Below are 22,053 nucleotides of genomic sequence, written 5' to 3' on the forward strand. Positions count from 1 at the left end.
ATGAACTGTGCTCACCACAAACAAATCATTATGTTCTCAGTGAAACTCATTTGATATTACTCATCTATTTCACATTACTCCTGCGTGTCTCTGCTGAATGTGCATTGTAGAGTTGATTATTTAGTCCCGAATGGTCAAACTGCTGCTCTGAGAACAATCCATGACCTACAAATATTCAATTCACCGGGAAATCCTTGTATGTAAGACGCCGAAAACCTGCAAATCTTTTACTTTAACTCATTATCAAAAACTCTGCATGTGTGTGTGTGTGTGTGTGTGTGTGTGTGTGTGTGTGTGTGTGTTTAATGTAGTGTGTATCCATATGTGCAGCAGCCAGGTGAGTGCTGTTAGTGCCAATAGAAAGTGAATTAGAGAGAAGTGAGGTGGATTGAATTAGAGACCCTAAGAGGATGATAGGAGGCGTGCTGGGATTGGGTCTGCCTCTTATAAAAGCACTTACACTTAACAACACAAAGAGATGCTGTGGTAGCCTAATTCCCACTACATCCCACCCAGACCTCCAAAGTACATTAACAGGAGTCAACGCTTAATCACACACTTACAACACGCCGAAAAAAATGATACATGCAGTTTGTTCTTCGATGCTAATGAGGCCATCCGCTCCTCGCCTCTTGCCTCCCCATCCGTATCTGCCAACTTGTCATTTCACGCCTTCTCCTGTCATCTCTCTCTGTCCAGCCCTCCAACATCCCCCTCATCATTCATCTTTTCTCAATAATTTTTCTCTCTCTCTCTCTCCCTCTCTCTCTCTCTTTCTCCATGAGAGTTGCTCACAACGGAGGGATTCAGCTCCTACTAAGGACTTGTTTACATGCATATAATTCCTTCAAGTACTTCAAGTGTGTTTGTGTGCGTGTGTGTGTGTATGAGAGAGAGAGAGAGACACAGAGAGAGAGAGAGAGAGAGAGAGAGAGAGACTTTTAAAAAGACTTTTAAAGTTATTGCCATGTTATTGTTTTTTTTTGTTTGTTTGTTTTGTTTTTTTGTTTTTTTACACTACACTTCCAGGAACTCATTTGAAAATGAAAGAGTAAGGCTGATACTGTGTTTTTTCTTCTCCTTCTTCTTCTTTATTCTTCTTTCTTCCCTGAATTACATCGCCTGCTCAGACGCTGACTAACTTCCAATCTCTTGTTTCTTCTGGAAACTATTCAATGAAAACCTGCTAAACATCTAGGACAGCTTTTGCAAACTAAATGTCTTCTTATTTTTGTGCACACATACATCGACCTACTTCTAGTTATAGATCTTAATGATGCTAGAAGTGTAAGCCAGAATTAAAGCCTTGCTCCATCAGTGACTTGGGGGGGGAGAAATAGGTCAAGTAGAAGCAGGCAGGCTGAGAGGAAAGGAGGGTGGGAGGGAGAGGGGCATTTCTCAGGCAGGGACAGACTGCCATACAGTATATAGACTATTCATGAATAAGCTCTGTGTAAGCCTTGGGCACTGCTGTGGCCCCGTTACTATGGCGTCCATGGTGGAGGGCCGAGGAATGTGGCCTTACTGGGCAACGGGAATGGAGAGGGAGGGAGGAGATCTTTGCCTTGGACTACTTTAGTCACTGGTCACATCACCACCTTTAGCCTGCTTTTGTCAGTTTCTGCTTCTCTCTGCTGTCTCTGTAAGCTCCATTCATCTTGTCTTCTTTCTGAATCGCTCCAGCAACCCCCACCACCCCCCAACTGTGTTGCTATCCCTTCATCCTCACCTGCTTTCATTCCAGATCTCACACCTGAGTCCCCACACAGCACATTCAGCCTGCTGCCAGTGTATGTGTGCGAGCTACTGTGGCTACACTTCCTGCTGCTTTACCATCTGTTGCTCTCGTCAGCTGACTGGATGAACCCGTGCTCTTCACGCTTCTGATCTGCATGCACACGTCCATATCACTTCTGTGGAAACCACTGTCTGTAGACTAACCCACAACCTCTCTCGCCTGACATTCTTAGTCATGACAAGACAAGAAACAGTGGCGACATTGCCTGTAACTCTGTCCTTTCCAACATGAGTGGCGCACGTGGCCTCTACCACACAGGTGCTGGCGGGGTTGACGTGCAACACCAGCAAATTTTCAGAGCAACATCAAGGCGTAAGAAAGAAAGAAAGAAAGAAAGAAAGAAAGAAAGACAGACAGACAGACAGACAGACAGACAGACAGACAGACAGAGAAAAACAAGGAAGGCTGCAAACACAGCAAACATGAAAATCCACTTCTCTCTTCATTCTACTGCTCACACAGTTTCATCTGTGTGTGTGTGTGTGTGTGTTGTGTGTGGCTGTGTGTGTGTGTGTGTGTGTGTGTGTGTGTGTGTGTGTGTGTGTGTGTGTTGGTCAGTGTACTTAAGAGCACCCGAGTGCAAGAGCAAGCTTCTGAGCCTACCAGCCCCCACATGAACCACACACACACACACACACACACACACACACACACACACACACACACACACACACACACACAAAATAACACAATCCCCCATCATCACCACCACCAGAGCTAGTATACAGACCCAGCTGACCTACTTCCTGTCTAGCTAGTCCAGTGGATGACTGTACACTCGTGTGTGTGTGTGTGTGTGTGTGTGTGTGTGTGTGTGTGTGTGTGTGTGTGTGTGTGTGTGTGTGTGGTTATAATCACTGGCCATATACATGTTGGCTGATTACACATGAATACATATTGAATACATATATGTGTGGGGTGGAGATGTGTGGGTGTGTGTGTGTGTGTGTGTGTGCAGGTGAGTGTATGTACAGGTTGTTGTGTGCTTCTGTAATTCATGTGAGTCTGAGTTAAATGTAGATCTGAGTTATGTGTGAACAAAAGGGACTCTTGGAGAGCTCCTTCCAGTTTGGAAAAGGTGTCGAATGGGTTGTGTTTTTGTTCATTGCCAATTCACCCTAGCAAGCTGTTAGGGCCTGGTCATTGCTCCACCCCTCTACCTCCCTGAGGACTGCCACATGCTTCCTCCACCACAATATGAGTCGTCGGTTTCATCTTTTCATCTGATTCCCAGGAGATATACTGGAGGGATTTATCAACGTTGGAGGATCATGCTATTCCTCGTAGTTGCCCTCAGCTCTGAAAGGCGCTCAAACCGACCAGAGGAAGCGCTAGTGCTGTCACCAGGACACATAACACTCAGTCAGCTTCAAATCCGCAGACACCAAGCTAGAGGCAACTTGGGGAACTGAAGCATTGGCCTTTGTGTTGGTAGGTGACACAACACAGCCAAAATGAGTCTTCAAGAAAAGATGATGAGTGGAAGTAACTCTCCACGATCCAGAAACAAAAAGGTAGCTGGTTGAATCCCAGTTTGAAGACTGTGTCATACTGTCCTAGAGCAAGATACTGAACCACTAAATGTTCCTGATGAGCAGGTTACATGGCGGCTTCCACTGTCGATGACTGAATGGGTGAATGAAGTGACACTGTAAAGCACTTTAAGAGCCTCAAAGGTAGAACAGCTCCATCTAAACACACTCCATTTACCCTCGATCACAACTTGCATTTCTTATGACTCAGGTCTGGAAAAGCCAAGCTGCTTCTGAGTCACAGAGACACACATGAGCTTGACATCATGTCTCTGAAAGTACAGGACATGCATGGGCTGACTCTCAATGTTCCTCTCTCCTCCACTTCCTCATCCTTCACCTCTCCATTCTACTTTTCTCACAAACATGTACAAGAACTTCCAAAGTGGTGTTTGTTCGCTATACATTTCCCAACTAAAAGCACTTTGAGGCAGACAGGGGACCTGGGCAGAGATGGATCATGCTAAAAGACAGAGCAACTGGCAGACAGACAGAGGGTGCAGTCAGTCAGGGAGACAACATGCTGGAAAAACAGGCGATAAAATTGATAGAAGGAAAAAAAGGAGGAACAGCATGCAGGGAGATCGCCGAGCTGTTGTGACTAGCACAGACTAGCAAAAAAGCTTGAGCAAGGAAGAAAAGGATCAAAACAGAAAGAGCACTGGTGTAAAAATGGACATGCAGGCACAACATCAAGTGGACAAAAAAAATCAGGACAACTGCATTGTGTGTATTTGTGTGTGCTTTTTGTTGCTTAGAGTAGCAGCAAACAGGTCTTTCGCTGAAGCCCCCTTTTCTCATGTGCAGCATCCCATATTTGTGTCATCTTGGCCAATACATTATGCACACACCCACACACACACACACACACACACACACACACACACACACACACACACACACACACACAGAATAACACATACCATGCCCATCAGAGTGAAAACATGGGTATCCACGCATGAATACAAGCGCAGGGTTGTGAGTGTGTGTGATTGTGTGATGTGATTGCTGCTCACACCGGATGAACAACAAAAGAAGAGAGCAGAATGTGTGATGAAGACACTTTGCACACTTTTGCACACAAACTGCAGCAAAAACAGCGACAGGGTGAACTTATTTGCCAGTATGTGTGTGTGTGTGTGTGTGTGTGTGTGTGTGTGTGGTGGGGGGTGGTGTTAAAGAGATAAAAAAGGAGCCCATTCCTGTTTTGCTTGCTTGGAGTTATGTGTGGGAGAAATAGGTTAAATTCCACTTGTGTCTGAATCAAAGCTGATGGGACGATAATAGACTGGTCCAATGGAAAAAAAAGACATGCACACACCAACACACACACACACACACACACACACACACACACACACACACACACACACACACACACACACACACACTCAAATCCAGGTCAGCAGAATCCAAGCCAATTCAGCATCACACACACCATCAACATTCCTGTTAGTGACATGAATGAAGATCATCAGTTGATGTCTATATATAATTTGATCTATGATCTGACACAGTGTGGCGGCCTGCCTAACTGCCTGTCTCCCACACATCCGCCTCTAGGAGCCTCCTCTTCCCTCCTGCCGGTTGCTATTCATGGAGCCCTGTCAGGTGCAAGTGGACGCACGATACAAACACGCACGCGCGTGCGCGTGCGCGCGCACACACGCACGGCAGTTTGTGTCATGTGAGGCTACATATAAAAGAAAAATCAAAGTGACATCATCTCACCCTCAAAGCGGACAGGTCAATTTCGTCCAGACTCCGAGCTGGAGAGTCACTCGCCATGATGAAGGACGCAAAAAGCCGCTACCCGTGATCCTGAAACGGCCTTTGCTGTCACGACTGTGTGGTCCTGTGTTTCTGCTGTCCCCTCTCTCTCCTTCTCTCACTCTCTCTGTCTGTCTCTCCCCCCACACACTGATGTCTAAGACTAAAGAATAACTGTCCTATATCTGGACAGCAGTGGGACGTGCCTCGGGCCGGGAGCGCACAGCTAAAGCGCGGGGAGGATGGGAGGCGAGAGCGCCGCGCACATCAGACAGTCCGTGTCCATGTCTGTGGGATGTAGACGCTACAAGGGGAAGGTGAGTCCGCACAGCCGTGGAGAATGAGTAGCCGCTGGTGCTCGTCTAAGAGCCGCTGCTGTGACAGCCAGCGAATGTGCAGGGGGAAGGAGGGGCGGTGCACTAGTGCCTCACCAAACCACGCCTGTTACTGGGCGGGGTCTGCTGAGGCAGCAGGGATTCCCAAATTTAGGTGTGGAACTCTTGGTTTTGATTTAAAAAAATCATATAATATTTCGAAAATTGTTGTTTCTCTAAAAAAAAAAAAAAAAAAAACAGAAAAAACAATTTTGGTACTAATCATTTTTAGTAATTTTTCTAAACCCTTAAGTGCCACTAATGAAGCCTTATATCAAACTTTTAGATTTACGTTTATTCTTTTAGAATTTCTTTTTTAAATATCACCACCAGGCATATGTCAATGATTAGCTACAGTACTGATTGTTAAGTATTATTATTTTCCGATGCAGCGTTTACACATAGCCTGCCAGTGTGGGACATGGATCTGCCAAATGCCCTTTAACCTTTGACCGCCAAGTAACAGTGATATTATAGAGGAGTAAATGATTAAAAACTTTGATGTTTCTCCACCATTGTTTCTGTTCGGTTACAGATTTTCTTTTTGAAAATACAACCTAGAGAACCACGAGGAATAAAATTGTCTCACCTAAAAGCAGTCCATCGAAAAATGAACAGTTAAGAAAAGTTTTGAAGAAAATCACCAAAACCTAAGACAAATCTTTTATTAAAATAATTTGGATATGAAATTCACAAATGGGACTTTTCCTGGATATAAATGTTAATTATTTGGCACAACAGTTGTTGAGCAAAACAATCTAGGGTCGTAAGTTGCCTTGAAATTCAGATTTTTCACAACTTTTTGTTTCTTTTTACAGGGCTGTAGCTGCACTGTTTGATTTCCCTGCCTTTACACCAAAAACCATGCACTCCTATTATATTCGTATTGGATTCTGAAATTCTGGCTTCAAAATACTAGCATGTGTGTATCTCTTCGGCCGAACCACTCCCAGAAAATGTCAAAATGAGGTGGACAACAGTAAAATGTTCTAATTTTAAGCCAGTCCAGAATGAAAGGCAAATATATAGAAGCTGCCTGCGTGATTTTATGATGTATTGGCAACCTTTTTTCTTTTCCTTTTTTCATTTTAAGCAGTAATAATTGATTTCATGTGAACATTTTTTGGGCTTTTCCAAATGATTATAAGAAATAAAGCCAAAGTTTAAAAAAAAAAAGAAGAAGAAGAAAAAAATACACACCTTTGCCAAATTTTCTTCCATCTGCATTTAAAGTTAAAAAAAGGGATCCAGGTCAAATGTCAGAGCAGCGAAATTTAATATAAAATGTGGAAATTAGCGTTACACTCAAGTTACAAGGAGATCTCGGAACTTTGCGTGTACCACATTAAGGTGACCGAAATAAAACCAGACACGGTTGTTGGGGTAATGCTCTTTCAAGGTTGTTTAATCCAGTACAATACTAACTCACAATATGAGCTCAAGAATGACATCTAAGTCGAAGCAAACTCCTTCTGATGCGGGGAACACATGTTGCATTATATTGTCCATGAATTGACTGGATTGTAAGTTGCTCCTGTTACCAAATTGTCTTACAAAATAGGTTGTTTTACTTCCAACAACTCACATAAGAAAGACATTTTTCAAACAAATGATCAGAATTGCAAATGAAGAGACGAAAATATCCTTTAGTCTTTGCGCGGGCGCGTATCTGGGTCCGTCTGTCAGAAGACCTGACCCGCCCTCCTCCCTGACTCCACACGCCCACATTTATAAAGCAGGATTTCCTGAATTCATTCAACTTGTACAAAGTGACAACAATATTATTTTTCAGACTTTGGAAGTCGCCTCCAGATCCATAAAAGAAAATTTACAAATGTACAACAGGGATAAATGTATACACATATATAAAAACACAAAAAAATAAAACACATAGGTATTTTACATGATACTGCAGTTAAACTAACATGATCTACAATGATGAAGCGTTTTTGAACACAATCATATTTCCACTCAGTGTTGTACTTCATCTGACTACTGCAGGAGCTCAGTGACTCTGGTAGTTTGACTGCTTTCACTTTATCTCGATCAGTCAAGACATTGATATCCGGCTTGAATGCAGATTCAGTGACAATAAATCAATGTTTTTTTGTTTGTTTTATTCAATGTTGAAGTCAATGCTTTGTTGGCTTTAAATCATGTAAACTGACCAAAAAAAAAAAACACTTTTTAATTTCTTGTTGACATTTTAACATTTTCTAAGTTAATATTTTTTTTTATTGAAGACAAGATATTTACCAGAAAAGGCAGATTGCACTAAAGAAACAAAAACGTAATTACAAACCGAGAACCATACAACCATGCCATAAATAAAAACAATTAAAAGAATATTAAATGATTATTATTCCGCTGAACAAAAATGAAATGACAACGACAGTGAGGGTAAACAATAGAGACTGTGTCGTGATAAATCCGTTAACTTTAAAAAGCAAGGCTGATGGAATATATAATCATTCATGGCAACGAAGACCACAATGCTCCCAAACATTATCACTTCACTCGACACCGAACAATCCCCTGGTCCCATTCAAGGTTTCAAAATTTCCACTTACATGCTGCTAGGGTCTACTTGCATTTAATACGTTTTGAGGAGGCGTGATGGTGAAAACCAAACACAATAAAAGGCTTTATTGCCCTTGCATGGATTTCTGCTGAATAAACCATAGCTATTCATGTTTTGCAAGCCGGGCTCCTCTTTCCAGCATCTCTGAAGTCCGCCTTATAGTTTTATAACCTTCATGAAGACCAGTAACTTACTACAATGTGTGAATCACTGATAACAACAAGAGTTAAGAATGGTTCTTAAATTTCACATTCAAATGGGGAGACATACAAAATACATCCACTGCCTGATGAGACATTGACCACACATGAGGGATCAGCCTGTTGTCAGAATTATGCTGTGGGGGATCTTTAAAAATGAAAATGTTTTTAAAAGGAAATTGATGTTAACTCTACAAATCCCATTAAAATATTTCACACACACACAAAAAAAATAGATTTCTGCACAAAAGTTTCAGTTGCATGCTAAATGGAAAATATTCATCCAAGAACTTTGTTCTGCTTCAAAGAATGCAGTTGTGCAATAGAGAGCCATCGCCATGAGAGGAACCCATATGCAGCTGATAGTGTACACAAACGGCATTATTAAGAAACTAGCACCATCTGTTGAACGAAGATGAAATTACATCTTGGAATTTAGTCAGATTGTCTCATCCAGCCTCTGACACACGGTAACTTTTCATCACACGCTGCCACTCATTCCTGTTCACGCATGACCGGGTGACTTGAATTAGCTCTGTACCTGGCTGGTCCACACAGTTTACCATCATTCAGCTTGATTTCAGCAGAATACAAGGTTCTTATATCATGTCCATCACAAAACATATCTGACGGGAAAGATCAAGGTCCCTGAAGGGCTTTTCAGAGGCAATCAAGTGAAGAAGATTTGAGCATAGTTAGGGTAACATGCACTACTTGTTAAATGTCTGTGTGCGTGTTCTTCCACAGTTCCAGAGTTAGCACAATTTGTCGTACAGAAAAGATCAAGAGACACCTTAAATTACTTGAGGACTGATCTAAAGCAGCAAATACGCAGGCTAAACATCTCATGAACAGCCGAATGCACTACTGCACTTTATGAGCGAACGTCACAAACTAAGAATATCACATGCACCACCCATAGCTCTGTATTTTGTTTTTCTTTGAACTAGGAGGTGAATATCTATGAGTGTCACTGTTGAAAATGTTCCTCAAGCTGGTCCCTTCAAAATCCCCCTATCCAAAGAGGAAGTTCATGTGCCTGTTTTTCATCTCCACAGTTACAATGTAGTTATGTCTGCAAATGTGTGTGTTCCTTAGATATTACTGAGTAGTGCTGCGGCGACACATCTAGAGGATCTTGTGATGCCCGACAGTCAAATCAAGCACCTCTGAATATATTGAGCTAACGTCACAGTTTCTGACAAACACAATCCACAGACTTAGCTACTCAAGAAATGGGTCAGTTCAGATGTGAGTGGCAGTGAATTTACATCCTTTATGTCCAAATCTCAGTTGGAACCATGGCTTCCTTTGTTCCAACAGACGGCATGAGGTTCTGCTCAGACAGGAAGTCTAGAGGAAACTGCACCAGGAAGCCTCGGATTTTGCGTAACTCCTCCTGAGCGCGAGCCAAGTCAGTCTGGGCCAAACCCGGTTTGGATTGATACTGCTCCAGCTCTGACATGTTCCTCACCAGAGACGAAGGAAGGCAGCGGAATACCTGTGTAAAAATATAAACAGTGTACAGCAAATACAAACCGTGTCATAGTTTTCAGCTGGTTGTGTAAATCAGACAGTCAAGTTTGTCCATTACTAAGGTTTAGGATGACAAATTGCAACAAAAAAAAAACACAACATAATGGTTGTTAGCCAGCTGTTGAGTCACCACAGTTCTCCTATAAATATTCAATTAAATGTAGATCTGGGGGCTGCACAGCCAGCATAACCACCCGCAACCCCAAAACCACCACTATAACACACGCAAGGGAGGCCACCTCAAAAAACTGAGTTCAGTCTATATCTCCAGTGACAAGACAGATCAGGTGATTTGTTTCCAAGCATTATCAAAGAGGCCAGCATAGAAACTGTTTGCAAAATTGCAGAAACATTCAAAAAAAAATCCTTGCCAGGTGATTGGAGGAACCATCCGTACGTGACCAACCTTCAGGGGCTTACTTCAAGCAATCAGATCAAGGAAGTTATCGCTTCAAAGGATGCCAACTGGTCAAAAGCACTGTGTTTTGCACACAAAGCATAACTTGAAGCTTAAGATTACAAGGCTACTACTTTTACTGAGTACTTAGATTACTTTGACTGCAGTTATATTAAGACCAAAGCAATGCAACACTGATTTTGATGCTGACTCCAATTTCCTCAGTAGCTTCAGTACCATAGCCAAGCCTAAATGCAGCTTAAACTTGTGAACTGAGCCTAGCTTGAAAAATAGCACCTGAGTCTGAGATGTCAAAAAAAGGCCATTTTAAAAGAACAAACCCTTAAGATGAATTGAAACTAACTACTAACATGTAAACTAAAGTTTCTGTCTCATACTTTCTCCCCCAAAAAATCTAGATTGGTCAGACACTACTTGTTGATGAATCAGTGCTCTTTTTTTCAAGAAAGGCAGTCACAAGTCAGTCATATAGATATCGATAGTCATATAGAGAAATTAAATATCTCCTCAGAAACTGAATAAAATGTTTTTAAGAAAGGATGAAAGTAGTGAGCGCAGAGCAAAGCGGAAGACAACAGCCTTGTTGCTACTTTCCTACTCACCGCATGTCTCCGGATGACCTAATATTTTTATTTCAGCACGTTAGGAGGAACTTTCATCACGTTACCTTCTCATAAATGGTGGCGTTACGCCCGGCTGTGGTCATCCACACCTCCTTGTAGAAGCGATCGCTGATGGGGTCAGACAGGTCAATACTGGTGTCAGTGTGACCTCCAAGGATGGTCCTGATCAGAAAGAGATAGAAAGAAGAAGAGTGATTAATAGTAGTAATAGTAATTATTTGCTTACAAAATTTTTACCAGAAAGTTTTCTAAAAGATGAAGCAACTTCTCAAAAATATTTTTGCTTTAATCTCACACACTTGAAGCATTCGAGGCGTAGCTGAAGAGCGTAAGGGCCAGCTTCAAATTCCTGCCCATCCATCACGGAGGAAACCTTCTCAGAGTCTTCAATAATGACTGCAACCTCACTGTCACGTTTACCCAGCATGCTTCTGTCATTGATGTTCGCAGAACCTGATAAACACAGAGCAAAAGCTTAATTCACCCACCAATACATCCTCAGTCACGTTTTTTTTAGGTATTGTAAGAGTGAGTTGCACCTTATGAGCCAGCAGGTGGCACAACTGTGCTTTTAGTCCCCACCACAAAAGCATAATTTTGCCAGATTCTTTGTTTTATCACATTTTGAAGGTGTTAGCGAAGAGTGATTTGTAGCCTCAAACAGCATTAACTGCAAAGAAAATGAAAGCTCGGAGACAGACTAACCGATGATGACAGTGTTGTCATCGGCGATGAGCATCTTGCTGTGAACGTAGATGAGCTCTGTGACCAAGCGTCCTTCCAGCTCAGCGTGAGTCCGCAGACCGGCAAAAGAGATGTAATTCATCCACTGGTCATCCACTGACACAGAGAGAGAAGACAACAGCAGGGAAGAGCAGAAGAACAGAATTAAATTTTCCATCCGGCCAAATCAAAACTACCAATGTGACATTTAATTTTTGCACTTACTCTCCTTATTCAGCTGGGAGATGATTGAGTATTCTCCTCTGTTCATGGTTCTTCAAAGACAGGAGGTTAAATATTGTATCACACGAACAGGTTAGACGAATCAACGTCAACACAATTTAAACACAGATATGAAATCTCATATCACTTCCACATTTACAACACATTTCCCTTCACTCTTCCTCTTTGACACTGACTTCAAGTGCTGTGGTTTACCTGTAGTTGAAGTGCATGACAGCCTGGATGGCGTTGCCTCCTCCTGTGGTGATGTCCCCTTCAAAACCAGGAAGTAGAGGGGTGACGACATATACACGATACTTCTTTCCCTCCCTGAGAATAAACAGAAACATTAAGCTAGAGTAGCAGCTTCAAGAAGAAGAGGAGGACTTCCTAAAATGAGCAAATATATTTGATCTTGTACAGTATGTGTCTCCCTCCAACAATTAAAACAAGTTCTTCAAACACCTAAAACAGTTTAATGAAGTACTTGTGTGCTCTGATGATCCTTTCGATGATGGCGTCTCCAATCTTGTTGTAGACCGTCCTGTTGTCGGCACAACTGATGAAGAACTGGTTCTGAGGATGGACAAAGACCCAAAGAGAGACAATTTCAGAAATACAATGATTAAAAAGTAACAATAATTACAATCACAAAAATAAAGTACTTATGTTTTGGACGAATGATAAAGTACACAAGCTGACAGAATAACACCTTAACTTGTGTCAAAAGTATTCTTAAAGCAGAAAAATAAACATTAACTTGTTCTCTCAAAAGTGAAAGATAATACACACTCTTGTATCACTTGTTCTTTTAGTGTCCCATCCTCACTTCATTTACCTCTATGTAGATGTAGTGTTTGCTCTTGGCAATGACTTGGATGTAGGCATTATGGATGGACTCCTCATGGTACTTAATGCCTGCCGACCAGTCAGCTGCTGACCGCAAAACCTTACACAAAAAGAGATGTGATCAGTGGAGCAGTATTTCTAAAAATGTCATCTTGTATTGGTTTAGTGCCTACATGGGTATATGTGGGTAGTTTTCTGATTCAATTCAATTAGTTTTCTAATTCAATTTAAAAAAAAGTTGACAAACATCCCAGGCAAGCATGAGTTGTTGTTTTTTTAATTATCAGTAAAAAAAAAAAAAAAGTCTTTGCATATTAAAAAAAATGTAAATTTAGACAATTTTGTACGACTTGTACTTATAAAAGATTTTGGGCAACCAAAAATGCTCAAATAAATACATTAAACAAACAAATGAGAAAAAAACTGAATGTAAATAATGAAAAAATGTAAATTTAGGTACCCCAAAATACAAATAAGACAACAGTAGAACATGAAGAATTTGCAGGAAATAGACACACAGGTGAATTTTGAGTATATAAAAGAAAGTCAATTAAAAGCTACGGTAAAACGTATGATTTGAGATTAGGTTTATAGGAGCTCAACATTGTTTCCAGCCTTAGCTATTTTTGTGTAATGTTCATAAATTGGGTATTAAAGTAATTAAAAGCAGTTTAAACAAGTTTAGTCCTAAAAAAAAAAAGCTTGAAATTGTCACAGCTAGCAGATGGATATACTGTATATTTAAATCACAGGGGTCCCTAAACTGACCCTTGTGGAACGCCACGCAGTGCAAAGACGTACTCCAATGTACAGCCACAGCTTGATCCAAAATAGTCTCTCTCTTGGAGGTAGCATATCGTAAGTGAAGACTTTCACTTTAAGCAAAACACGATGAACTTGTGATCTTTATGCACATTTTATTTTAGTCAAACATCTCAGTCAAGGGTCAGTTCTTCTCGCTAGAATCCTCATATGTCAGTAGCGAGTGAGTTACACAACCTTTCCGACCCATTGAAAGTTTTGGAAGTCTCACCATCTTTCATCTCTTTCCAACAGTGCTTGCAGACATGCAGGAAAGTGGGAGTTTATACTGTTGTTGCGTTATCAAGTTTGCTTCATGGTTTCTTACTTTATGTAGATATAAAGGTGAAACCATTTCCACACTATATGTTAAGAGCATGAAAAATGGTACTGTACTATATGTTCTCTTACCTGCACTTTGGCATTCACACAATTAGGGACTGTGTATCTGAGTTCATCAGCACTGGAGTGAGACTTGGGAAGCAGGAATGGATAAGACAAAGAGCGATACTTTGGCTTCATGATCTGTAAGAGATGTAGTAGAACAATTTGGGGGGATGGAAAGGTTAACATTCAGCCAGTAAGAGGAGGAATGGAACATAAAAGAGGAAAATATTGAGCCATGGAAAGCATGAGTTGGAAAATTTCAGACATTTCCAATGAATTAGCCAGACTTGTGTTTATTGTCCAGTTTATGTAAGAGGGTGTGTGCAGTGAGCTGCTGCTAAACTAACAAAGTAGCAAACTATAACCTCCAGTCAATGATTCAATTTTGACAAAACACCCAAGCACACTATGAAGAAAAGTTTCTAACTACTTTCTCCAACTATGAATTTACATTATTTGAAGAGATCTTTTTTGAAAATGTAGCTGAAGTCTACCCCACCACCACTTCTAGAAATACAGGTTAGATTCATTAGCAAATTAAATAATGAACTCCCCTTATGTGTTTACATGTGTTATTCATCATGCCTTAGTGAAGTTCCAGCGCTGAATGAAGTGCCTCGCAACATCCCGGGCAGCTCTACCATGAACGACTGAGGCGATGTCATGCCAGGGCATTCTGGGAGTGGTGTACCTGTCGATAAAGTCTGCATGGAGCAGAGGACACCCAGTGAAGATGGGAAAAGATTGGACAGAAAAAAGAGTTCAATAAATTTATTGGACAGGGTAAGAAAGACTTAGTTTTCCACATGACAATTTACTGTATATACTCATTTATTTTCATCAGAATATTATGAATGGAAAAATGATTACAGAATGTAAATGAATTATGATTTTACGTTAAGAAAATCTTGAAGCGCTAGCATTAGTTGCAACTATATATTAACATGAGTGAGTGCCAGACCATCAAAAGGTTTCTCCAGCTGGATCCAGTCCTTGTAGACAAAGTTGCAGTAGTCTTTTCCGTGCCAGAAGCGAGTGTTGCCCTGCAACTCTCCAACACCTGTCTTGAGGCTTCGTACCGAACCACTCCCTACACACACCATCATGTAAAATGAACAAGTAGGCCTTATTTTTAAATGTCCTCTCATTCTGAATGTTTCACGTTCAAGAGCAGGCACAGAGTAACATGTCTATACTGTCTATTTGTATCAGTTTTCCTTTTTCTCACACACCTGAGCTATCGACACTGCTGACACTGTCTGCATGCTGCAGAGTGTGTTTGTGCAGATGTCTGTATAGACTGAAGCGAGCCCTCCGATTGCGACCAATTCCCTTCAGCTTGGGTAAGTCCACTGGTTCACTGGTCGGTGTCCCTCTTCCATTGCTCTGAGAGACGCCATCAACAGAGGGCAGGCCTTTACTGGATGGAGTGTAGGTGGAACCGGCCTGAAGACATGAAAACAAGAGATTACAAACACTTAGGGCAAAATCACACCTCTGAGTTTAGCAACTTGAAGTATTTTCACCTCTGTTTGGTTTCCTGTGAACCTTAATGTGCCACAACAAACCAAAAGGGAATATTCACTCAAGCAAGAACGTAAATACCGGAATATATTTCTAATACATTTTTTTGGATGTATGTATTCCACTTTTCCAACAAGCTGCTGCAGTTAGTGTGCTCTGCCACATGCCCAAATGCAAAGCATACTGCTTACAGGAGCTGTTTACCGTATTTTCCGCACTATAAGGCGCACCTGAAAGCCTTTAATTTTCTCAAAAACCGACAGGGCGCCTTATAATCCGACGCGCCTTATATATGGATCAATATTGGTTAATTATGGCTACCGTAGTCAGGGGGCGTCGCCGAAGTAACAGCGGTAAAAACGGTAAAGGGGAATTCCAGTCCCACACCACTTGTGTGTGTATAAAGACCCCAAAATGGCACCTTTCAAGAGACACGCTTACGACGCAGAATTCAAACTCGAGCCTATCAGTCACGCAGCTACCAGTACGTATGGTACCATATTGTGAATGTGCTAACTTGTTTTGGGAGTGAACGGAGTTGTCAGAACGTTGGTTTGTATTCTGTTAAAAAAAAGTTTGACTGACTGTCTTATCTGACTGGTTTGTTGACTTTCCCTTTAGCTCAGCTCCATCTACTGGATGCATAACGCAACCCCAGCCACTACAGAAGTTTCTATTCTATGTGCCTTATAATGCAACAGTTTTAAAATAGGCCATTCATTGAAGGTGCGCCTTATAATCCGATGGGCCTTATAGTGCGGAAAATACAGTACTTAAAATTGCTAATTTGACAGCATCTCAAACAAGCTGTCACCCTCTGGACTCGGTGTGGTCCTGGTGAGAAGGTGCAACAAATTTACGTTTTCAGTTTAGGCTCGTATGTATTCCCACTGTCGCTTTATCAAGTGCGGCAAACGGTGTAAACATACATGGCTAAAATAGTGCAACATGGTCTTAATTTGTTGCGTGGCTTCAAACCACAGGGGAATATTTCAGTTGTTTGGTTTTTTTTGCCATATTGATAACCTGTTCACGTTCTACTCCCAAACTCAGGTGATTGAATCCACACTTTTAATTTCCATGGTCCTTACATAAGGACCAGTAGTGTAGCATTTAATCACAATCATTTTTTATTCCTGTTTACGCTCTTACAGTGTGAATTCAAAAACCTCACCTCCTCTTCGCCATCTCGCAGAGTCGTCACCTGCATGTTTGAGCCAATTACAATTTTTATTTTGGCTCATTCCTTAAATAAGGTTCATTTCTCAAACAAGCTGCATCAGGAGTCCAGACTTTTTTTTTTTTTTTTAGGTGGACCATGGTCCAATGGAGGTTTCACACCTATAATTTTGGTCCATCCATTTTCTATCGCTCATCCTGTTAAGGGTTGCGTGGGGACTGGAGTCTATCCCAACTGCCTTTGGGCGAGAGGCGAGGTACATCCTGGACAGACTGCCAGTCCATCACACAGCTAACATATAAAGACAGACAACCATTCACACTCACAGCCACACCTACAGTCCATTTAGAGTATCAATCAGCCTCGTCCCCTCTTGATGTCTTCGGACTGTGGAAGGGAGGCGGAGTACCCAGAGAGAACCCACGCAGGCACGGGGAGAGCATGCAAACTCCACACAGAAAGGCTCGAGCCTGGAACGTTCCATGCTGTGAGCCAACAGTGCTAACCACTGCATCACCGTGCCGCCCCCTATGATTTTGGTTAACATCAAAATGAAAAGTCCAAAGGTCCAGACCAGTAAGAAGGTGTGGAAAAAGCCCATCAAAGGGAAAATGCATCTGAGTTTGATTCAACTAGACTAAACAAAGCAGGTGTTCAAATGCCTTTAATGGGTTCATTACATCCCCAAAGCTGAACCTAGTGCAGTCTAACAGATGAGAGAATTTCTGCCCTTATTGAGGTTATTGATACAATTTTGTTGAAACTGTTTCTAAGAGTTGTTTATTCAAATAAAACAGAAGGTCGCTGTGCTTGAAGAAAACTGCAACAAAAAGCACTGCAATTCTTACAGTAAATGTTAGACAAATTGGTGTTGTAGTATGTCAATCTCTAGGAAATTTGTGTGTGTGTGCATGCATGCGTGCGTGCGTGTGTGTGCGTGTGTGTGTGCTAACCTGCTCAAGAGCCACAGAGCGTGTCACACTACCGACATCTGTCAGCCGGTGCTCTCTGTCGTCCCAGCGGCCATACGCCAGGTCGATCCCGCCCACAAACGCCACTGATTGGTCAATGACAACAATCTTCTCATGGTGTGCCCAGAGATACACGGAGGAAGATACGTGGTCTGGATGACGCATCACCTGGTTCACGAACACAAGGAAATATATTGCTACTTCCTGTTTGTACAAGTTATCCAGTGCCTTTGTTTGGATGAAATCCATTACAATCATTTTATTTTGTGTTCTACTGTGCACTTTCTTTCTTTGCATCTCTACCTTCAACCATCAGTTACCTTAATGTTGGGGTGCAGGTGTAGAAGGGTCCTCTTACTGTAGCCTGAGTTGATGCCCAGGGCCAGCTCCACCTCCTTATACAACATCACAAAGATTCGCACTCCCTGTTGCTGCGATCAGACAGAAATGATCAAAAATATACTTCTTACACGACGTCAAAGGGCTGTGGTGAAGGTGATGGGTGGCAGACTGCCATATTTAAAAGTGAATAAAGTGAGAGAGTGAGTAAATTGTGAGAATATATTTTAAATGTGTGACAAAATTAATATGTTTATCAAAAACAAGGATTGAAGTTTGCATTCTGGATACAAAAAAAAATCAGCATATAATTCTACAGTCATCCGTTCTTCGGCACTAATCTGCCCTCCAATTTGCCCGAATCACGTTTGCTTCAAGTTTTCTTATGCCAATATTACATTAACCAGTCGACCTCATTATCCGTACAATCAATTCTTTAGTATTCCAGTCTGACAAAAAATCTAAACGCAAAGCAATCATATTCCTATCATCCGTGTTGTCAGCAAAAGCTTCAAAGCAGGAAGTGTTCAGCAGCCGCCCTCTTTAACAGCTGTGGGAATTTAGAAGAAATGCACCCAAAACATGTTGACTTACAGTAACCTGACGAATCAAGATGTGATCATAATGTGATAAAAATGTGAAACTGGCTAAAAAAAAAAAAAAAAAATATATATATATATATATATATATATATATATATATATATATAAAAATTTAAAAAGACAAGCATGGCATAAAAAACAACAACAACAACAACAACAAAACATCCAAGTGAGAGCAATGGTGTGGTCTCACCCACCCACTCACAAAAGTAACAACTGACCCATTATATGAGACGTTCTATTGTTCTCCTTTATTGTTCTCCGCGGCAATGTTAGCGACTGACTTACTGCTTTGCGTTTGAGGATACAGTCCAGCCTCCACCTGTTGCCCTCCACCACGGGTCTCTTGAGGAAGATCTCCGGACTCAGCCTGACCAAGAGGCAAGCAACAAAGATCATTCATCGTCAAACAACCACTAAAAAAAGAGCTGCATTTTCGAGCTATCTTCACGTGTATACACTCTCTCCGTCGAGAGATAATGATATATTGTGTCAGTCACTCCCTTTGGCATCCTGAGCTCACATGTCGGCAATGCCGCTGGCTCCCATTACACAGGCTGGCACCTCATTGATTAAGGCCATAAGCCCAGTGATTAGTGACTGGGAACACAGGGATTTCAACCAGGCCGAACTCCACTCCACACCTTTGAGGGCCATCAGATATTATGATATATGTCCCCACTACAGGTCCAAATATAATAAAAAGTTGTACTACAGGCTTGTTGGATGGAACTTCACATGAAAATCAACGAGTTTCTATCCAGTGCACAGCTGTTGAGCTGGTCATTGCTATGAATCAGAGCAAAGTTTAACAGGAAGAGGACACACAAACGAATTCACACGAATGAAGGCACACGTCACCAACTCACACGAGGAAGGTGTTCCCGACGGGTACAAAAAGAATGAAATAAGAGACAAGACCGAGGTACAGGCTGACAAAGAGGAGCAGCAAAAGTCTGAATGGACAAGGAGATGGTATCTTTCTGTCAGGGTATTTCTATTCTGGGTGTGTGGATGAAGCTGTAATTTCAGCCAGAACCATCAAAGAGCCAAGACTTCCCATAATGCAATGCGCTCCAGTGTATCAGATCGTCAAGCTTTCAGCTTGTCTTTGACAACAGGAACTGTTTATGGCCGGTGTGTGTTTACCAAAGACCGGATACCTATCATCTGCATAATGATCACTTAGTACAAATTAATGTTTTCAAACATCTAAATACTGGAAGAAAAAAGAGGATAAATGCTTTTCAAAAGTCAACTAAGTTTAAGTCAACTTTGGAAAAATTTGCGACAACAAAAATGTTTATTAGCCGTGTTACCATAAACTGGTAAACTAAACTCCATGATGCATATTTTCATCAGGAAATGATGGTATAGAAAACTCAGCTGTAATAATGGCCACATCGCAAGCTGTTGGGAGATGACAACAAAGTTTGGTAATGTCTGGGAAGATGCCAATAGCGATATCAGCTGTTCAGTCACATGATCCGCTACATCAGAGCTTCCTAAAAAAAATGTCAGGGACCTCCTATGTTGCCCATGGTGAGCTTAAAAAAAAAAAACTTCTGCAAATTTAAGGGGATTTTTTTTTTTTTTTTTAAATGTGACTGTTCAAATTGCAATACTTCCAAAATACGCTTGAATTATGTTGAACTTTCTGTGAGGTTTAGAAGCTGAAGTTGCTAAAATAATCATTCCGATCGGTAATGGCAGCAAAGACTGGCAGATAAACATTTTTTGGCGCGCATGTCCGTATGTTTAACGTGTTACGTGAGCAGAAACTCACCACCAGTCTGTGATAAAGATTTCCTCTTTAGCTTCTTCCAAAGCATCAGCAAGATCCTCCATGTAAGTCTTTCCATTCACATACCTGCAAAGAAAAGTTACCGTTACACAGCCGTAAAACAAAACCGCACTTCAGAAGCAAAAATGCAGAAACATTAGCGGAAACTTCCCTAGCTCTCAGTTTCATGTCGCACACGTGCCATTTTGCTGAAGCTCAGTGTCTTTCCTTCAGGCTCTGCGCTGACTAAAACCACATTCGAATGACACTACAACACAATTATAGAACACCCAATCTGAGTGAAGAGACGGTGGAACGCAGGTGAAAAAGAAATGCTCGGTGTGTTTTTCTTCCAAGGTGTTGTATAATTTATGCAGTGCAACTTTTTTTGTAGAACACATGATTGGTTCCTATTAAAAGTACAACGTGTAGATGTTCGGATGGCTTAGTTGCAGGATTTGGGTATTCATTAAAGTGCTTTCTTAAGTGTGAATTCACCTGAGAATAAAATAATTGTGTTTCTATGAAGACAGACCTTTAAATGAGCTCTTTCTATCAACTTAGGGAACAGGTCCTTTTCTATGGAGCCTGCAATGCTGCATCTACAGCAGACAAGACTGGAGAATATAGAGATTTTATTTTTTCTGATTAACAGTTGGTGTCTGATATAAAATACTACATGCCGATACTAAGTAACGCTTTGAGTTGTGCAAAGTTTGAGATAACAAACTAATGAATGCAAGCTAAGCCATACATTCAACAGCCTGCAGGCTACTGTACGTCACTACATACTTAGCAAGGAAGAGGTGTGGTGAGGGTGTTTCCGCCTGCAACTTCACTTTTAAATGTCACTTGACCACACAAGTTTTTATTTTTAAATAATTCGATTGCAAAAAAAACCCCAAAACAATTGTTATAATTTACTTCTTAGACTTGAAAGAGAGATAAGTGAAGCAGAATAAACATATATTTCCACTTTCTTTTCCAGTGCAGTTACCATTTGGCGGGAATATTTTCCTGCTCCTGCGCAAAGGATCCAAAGCGGTGCTCTCGAAGGAAAGCCTTCCCATGGCTCCTCACAAAGCTCTCAATGCTCTGACCCCACCAGCGGGCATGTCTGTAGCTGCTGCACTTAAACACCAGCGTCCTGCGAGGAAGACAGAGACAGAAACGCAGACGGAATGGAATAAACGTACACGCATATGCTCATACATGGACACGCCTATAATATGCTATGAATCCCAAACACGAAGGCAACTCTGCTCTCTGTTTTTTGTCATTATCTAACACATCGCTGATCAGAGCTGGGCAGACATTCCTTAACTCTTGGTCAGGGGTGTTGGGGGAAAAAAGCTAAAGAAAACAGAACGCCACGTGACACCGGACTGTTCACAATGTTTTGATCCCACTGGAGATTTCTTTTGCCATGGTAGCAGCATGACTCCAGCAGTGGCAATGGCACTGTGTCCTTTTAGTGGTGACTGAACTACCGGTATGTGCAATGACCAATTCCTTTGATACACAATGAAATCTCTCAGGATCTATCAAAGGGATATCCATGAGATTCAGTACAGTCGCAGTTCCAAAAGCGTGAAGCCTGATTCGCAGGTGGGGGGTGCAAATCTTGTGATTTATCTGTTTGTTTGTTTGTTTTTTCCTCTGGTATCATCACCAGAATTTGTGTAAAAAATAATAAATAAATAAAATCTAAAAAAACGATTGGATGGATTACTGTGGAATTTAGTCGACTTGTATGTCCAACGCGGGATGAAGTGTAATAACTCTGGAAATCCCTCAGTTCTTATTTCAGTGCTACTATCAAATTCAATTTTTTCCTTTG

The 22,053-nt window shown here is 41.4% G+C and overlaps 2 protein-coding genes across 13 annotated transcripts in view; both read right to left on the minus strand.

Annotated features, from left to right (window-relative positions):
• The window catches only part of tnika (TRAF2 and NCK interacting kinase a), a 69,857-nt gene extending 64,360 nt beyond the window's left edge, over window positions 1-5,497 (minus strand). For 9 of the 12 annotated variants that reach the window (XM_086182267.1, XM_086182272.1, XM_086182268.1 and 6 more), the window contains exon 1: window positions 5,062-5,496. In XM_086182267.1, the coding sequence (XP_086038393.1) occupies window positions 5,062-5,118 (57 nt within the window). In that variant the 5' untranslated portion in view covers window positions 5,119-5,496. Of the gene's footprint in view, window positions 1-5,061 lie in introns of all 12 variants that reach the window. The other 3 variants (XM_086182270.1, XM_086182273.1, XM_086182262.1) reach the window with 2 other exon arrangements.
• A 1,317-nt stretch (window positions 5,498-6,814) lies between these two features.
• The window catches only part of pld1a (phospholipase D1a), a 36,023-nt gene continuing 20,784 nt past the window's right edge, over window positions 6,815-22,053 (minus strand). The window contains exons 10-26 of the mRNA XM_086182563.1: window positions 21,211-21,360; window positions 20,217-20,300; window positions 18,719-18,800; window positions 17,810-17,920; window positions 17,472-17,657; window positions 15,047-15,260; window positions 14,776-14,904; window positions 14,400-14,518; window positions 13,839-13,952; window positions 12,616-12,726; window positions 12,265-12,353; window positions 11,994-12,107; window positions 11,781-11,830; window positions 11,538-11,672; window positions 11,132-11,285; window positions 10,877-10,994; window positions 6,815-9,756 (exon numbers count right to left, since the gene is read on the minus strand). Coding sequence (XP_086038689.1) covers window positions 9,532-9,756; window positions 10,877-10,994; window positions 11,132-11,285; window positions 11,538-11,672; window positions 11,781-11,830; window positions 11,994-12,107; window positions 12,265-12,353; window positions 12,616-12,726; window positions 13,839-13,952; window positions 14,400-14,518; window positions 14,776-14,904; window positions 15,047-15,260; window positions 17,472-17,657; window positions 17,810-17,920; window positions 18,719-18,800; window positions 20,217-20,300; window positions 21,211-21,360 — 2,185 coding nt within the window. The 3' untranslated portion in view covers window positions 6,815-9,531. The remainder of the gene's footprint in view (window positions 9,757-10,876; window positions 10,995-11,131; window positions 11,286-11,537; window positions 11,673-11,780; window positions 11,831-11,993; window positions 12,108-12,264; window positions 12,354-12,615; window positions 12,727-13,838; window positions 13,953-14,399; window positions 14,519-14,775; window positions 14,905-15,046; window positions 15,261-17,471; window positions 17,658-17,809; window positions 17,921-18,718; window positions 18,801-20,216; window positions 20,301-21,210; window positions 21,361-22,053) is intronic.

The sequence above is a fragment of the Aulostomus chinensis genome, chromosome 17 (assembly GCF_037954235.1).
Source record: "Aulostomus chinensis isolate RoL2024-O1b breed Wild chromosome 17, RoL_Achi_v1.0, whole genome shotgun sequence".
NCBI classification, from domain to species: domain Eukaryota; kingdom Metazoa; phylum Chordata; class Actinopteri; order Syngnathiformes; family Aulostomidae; genus Aulostomus; species Aulostomus chinensis.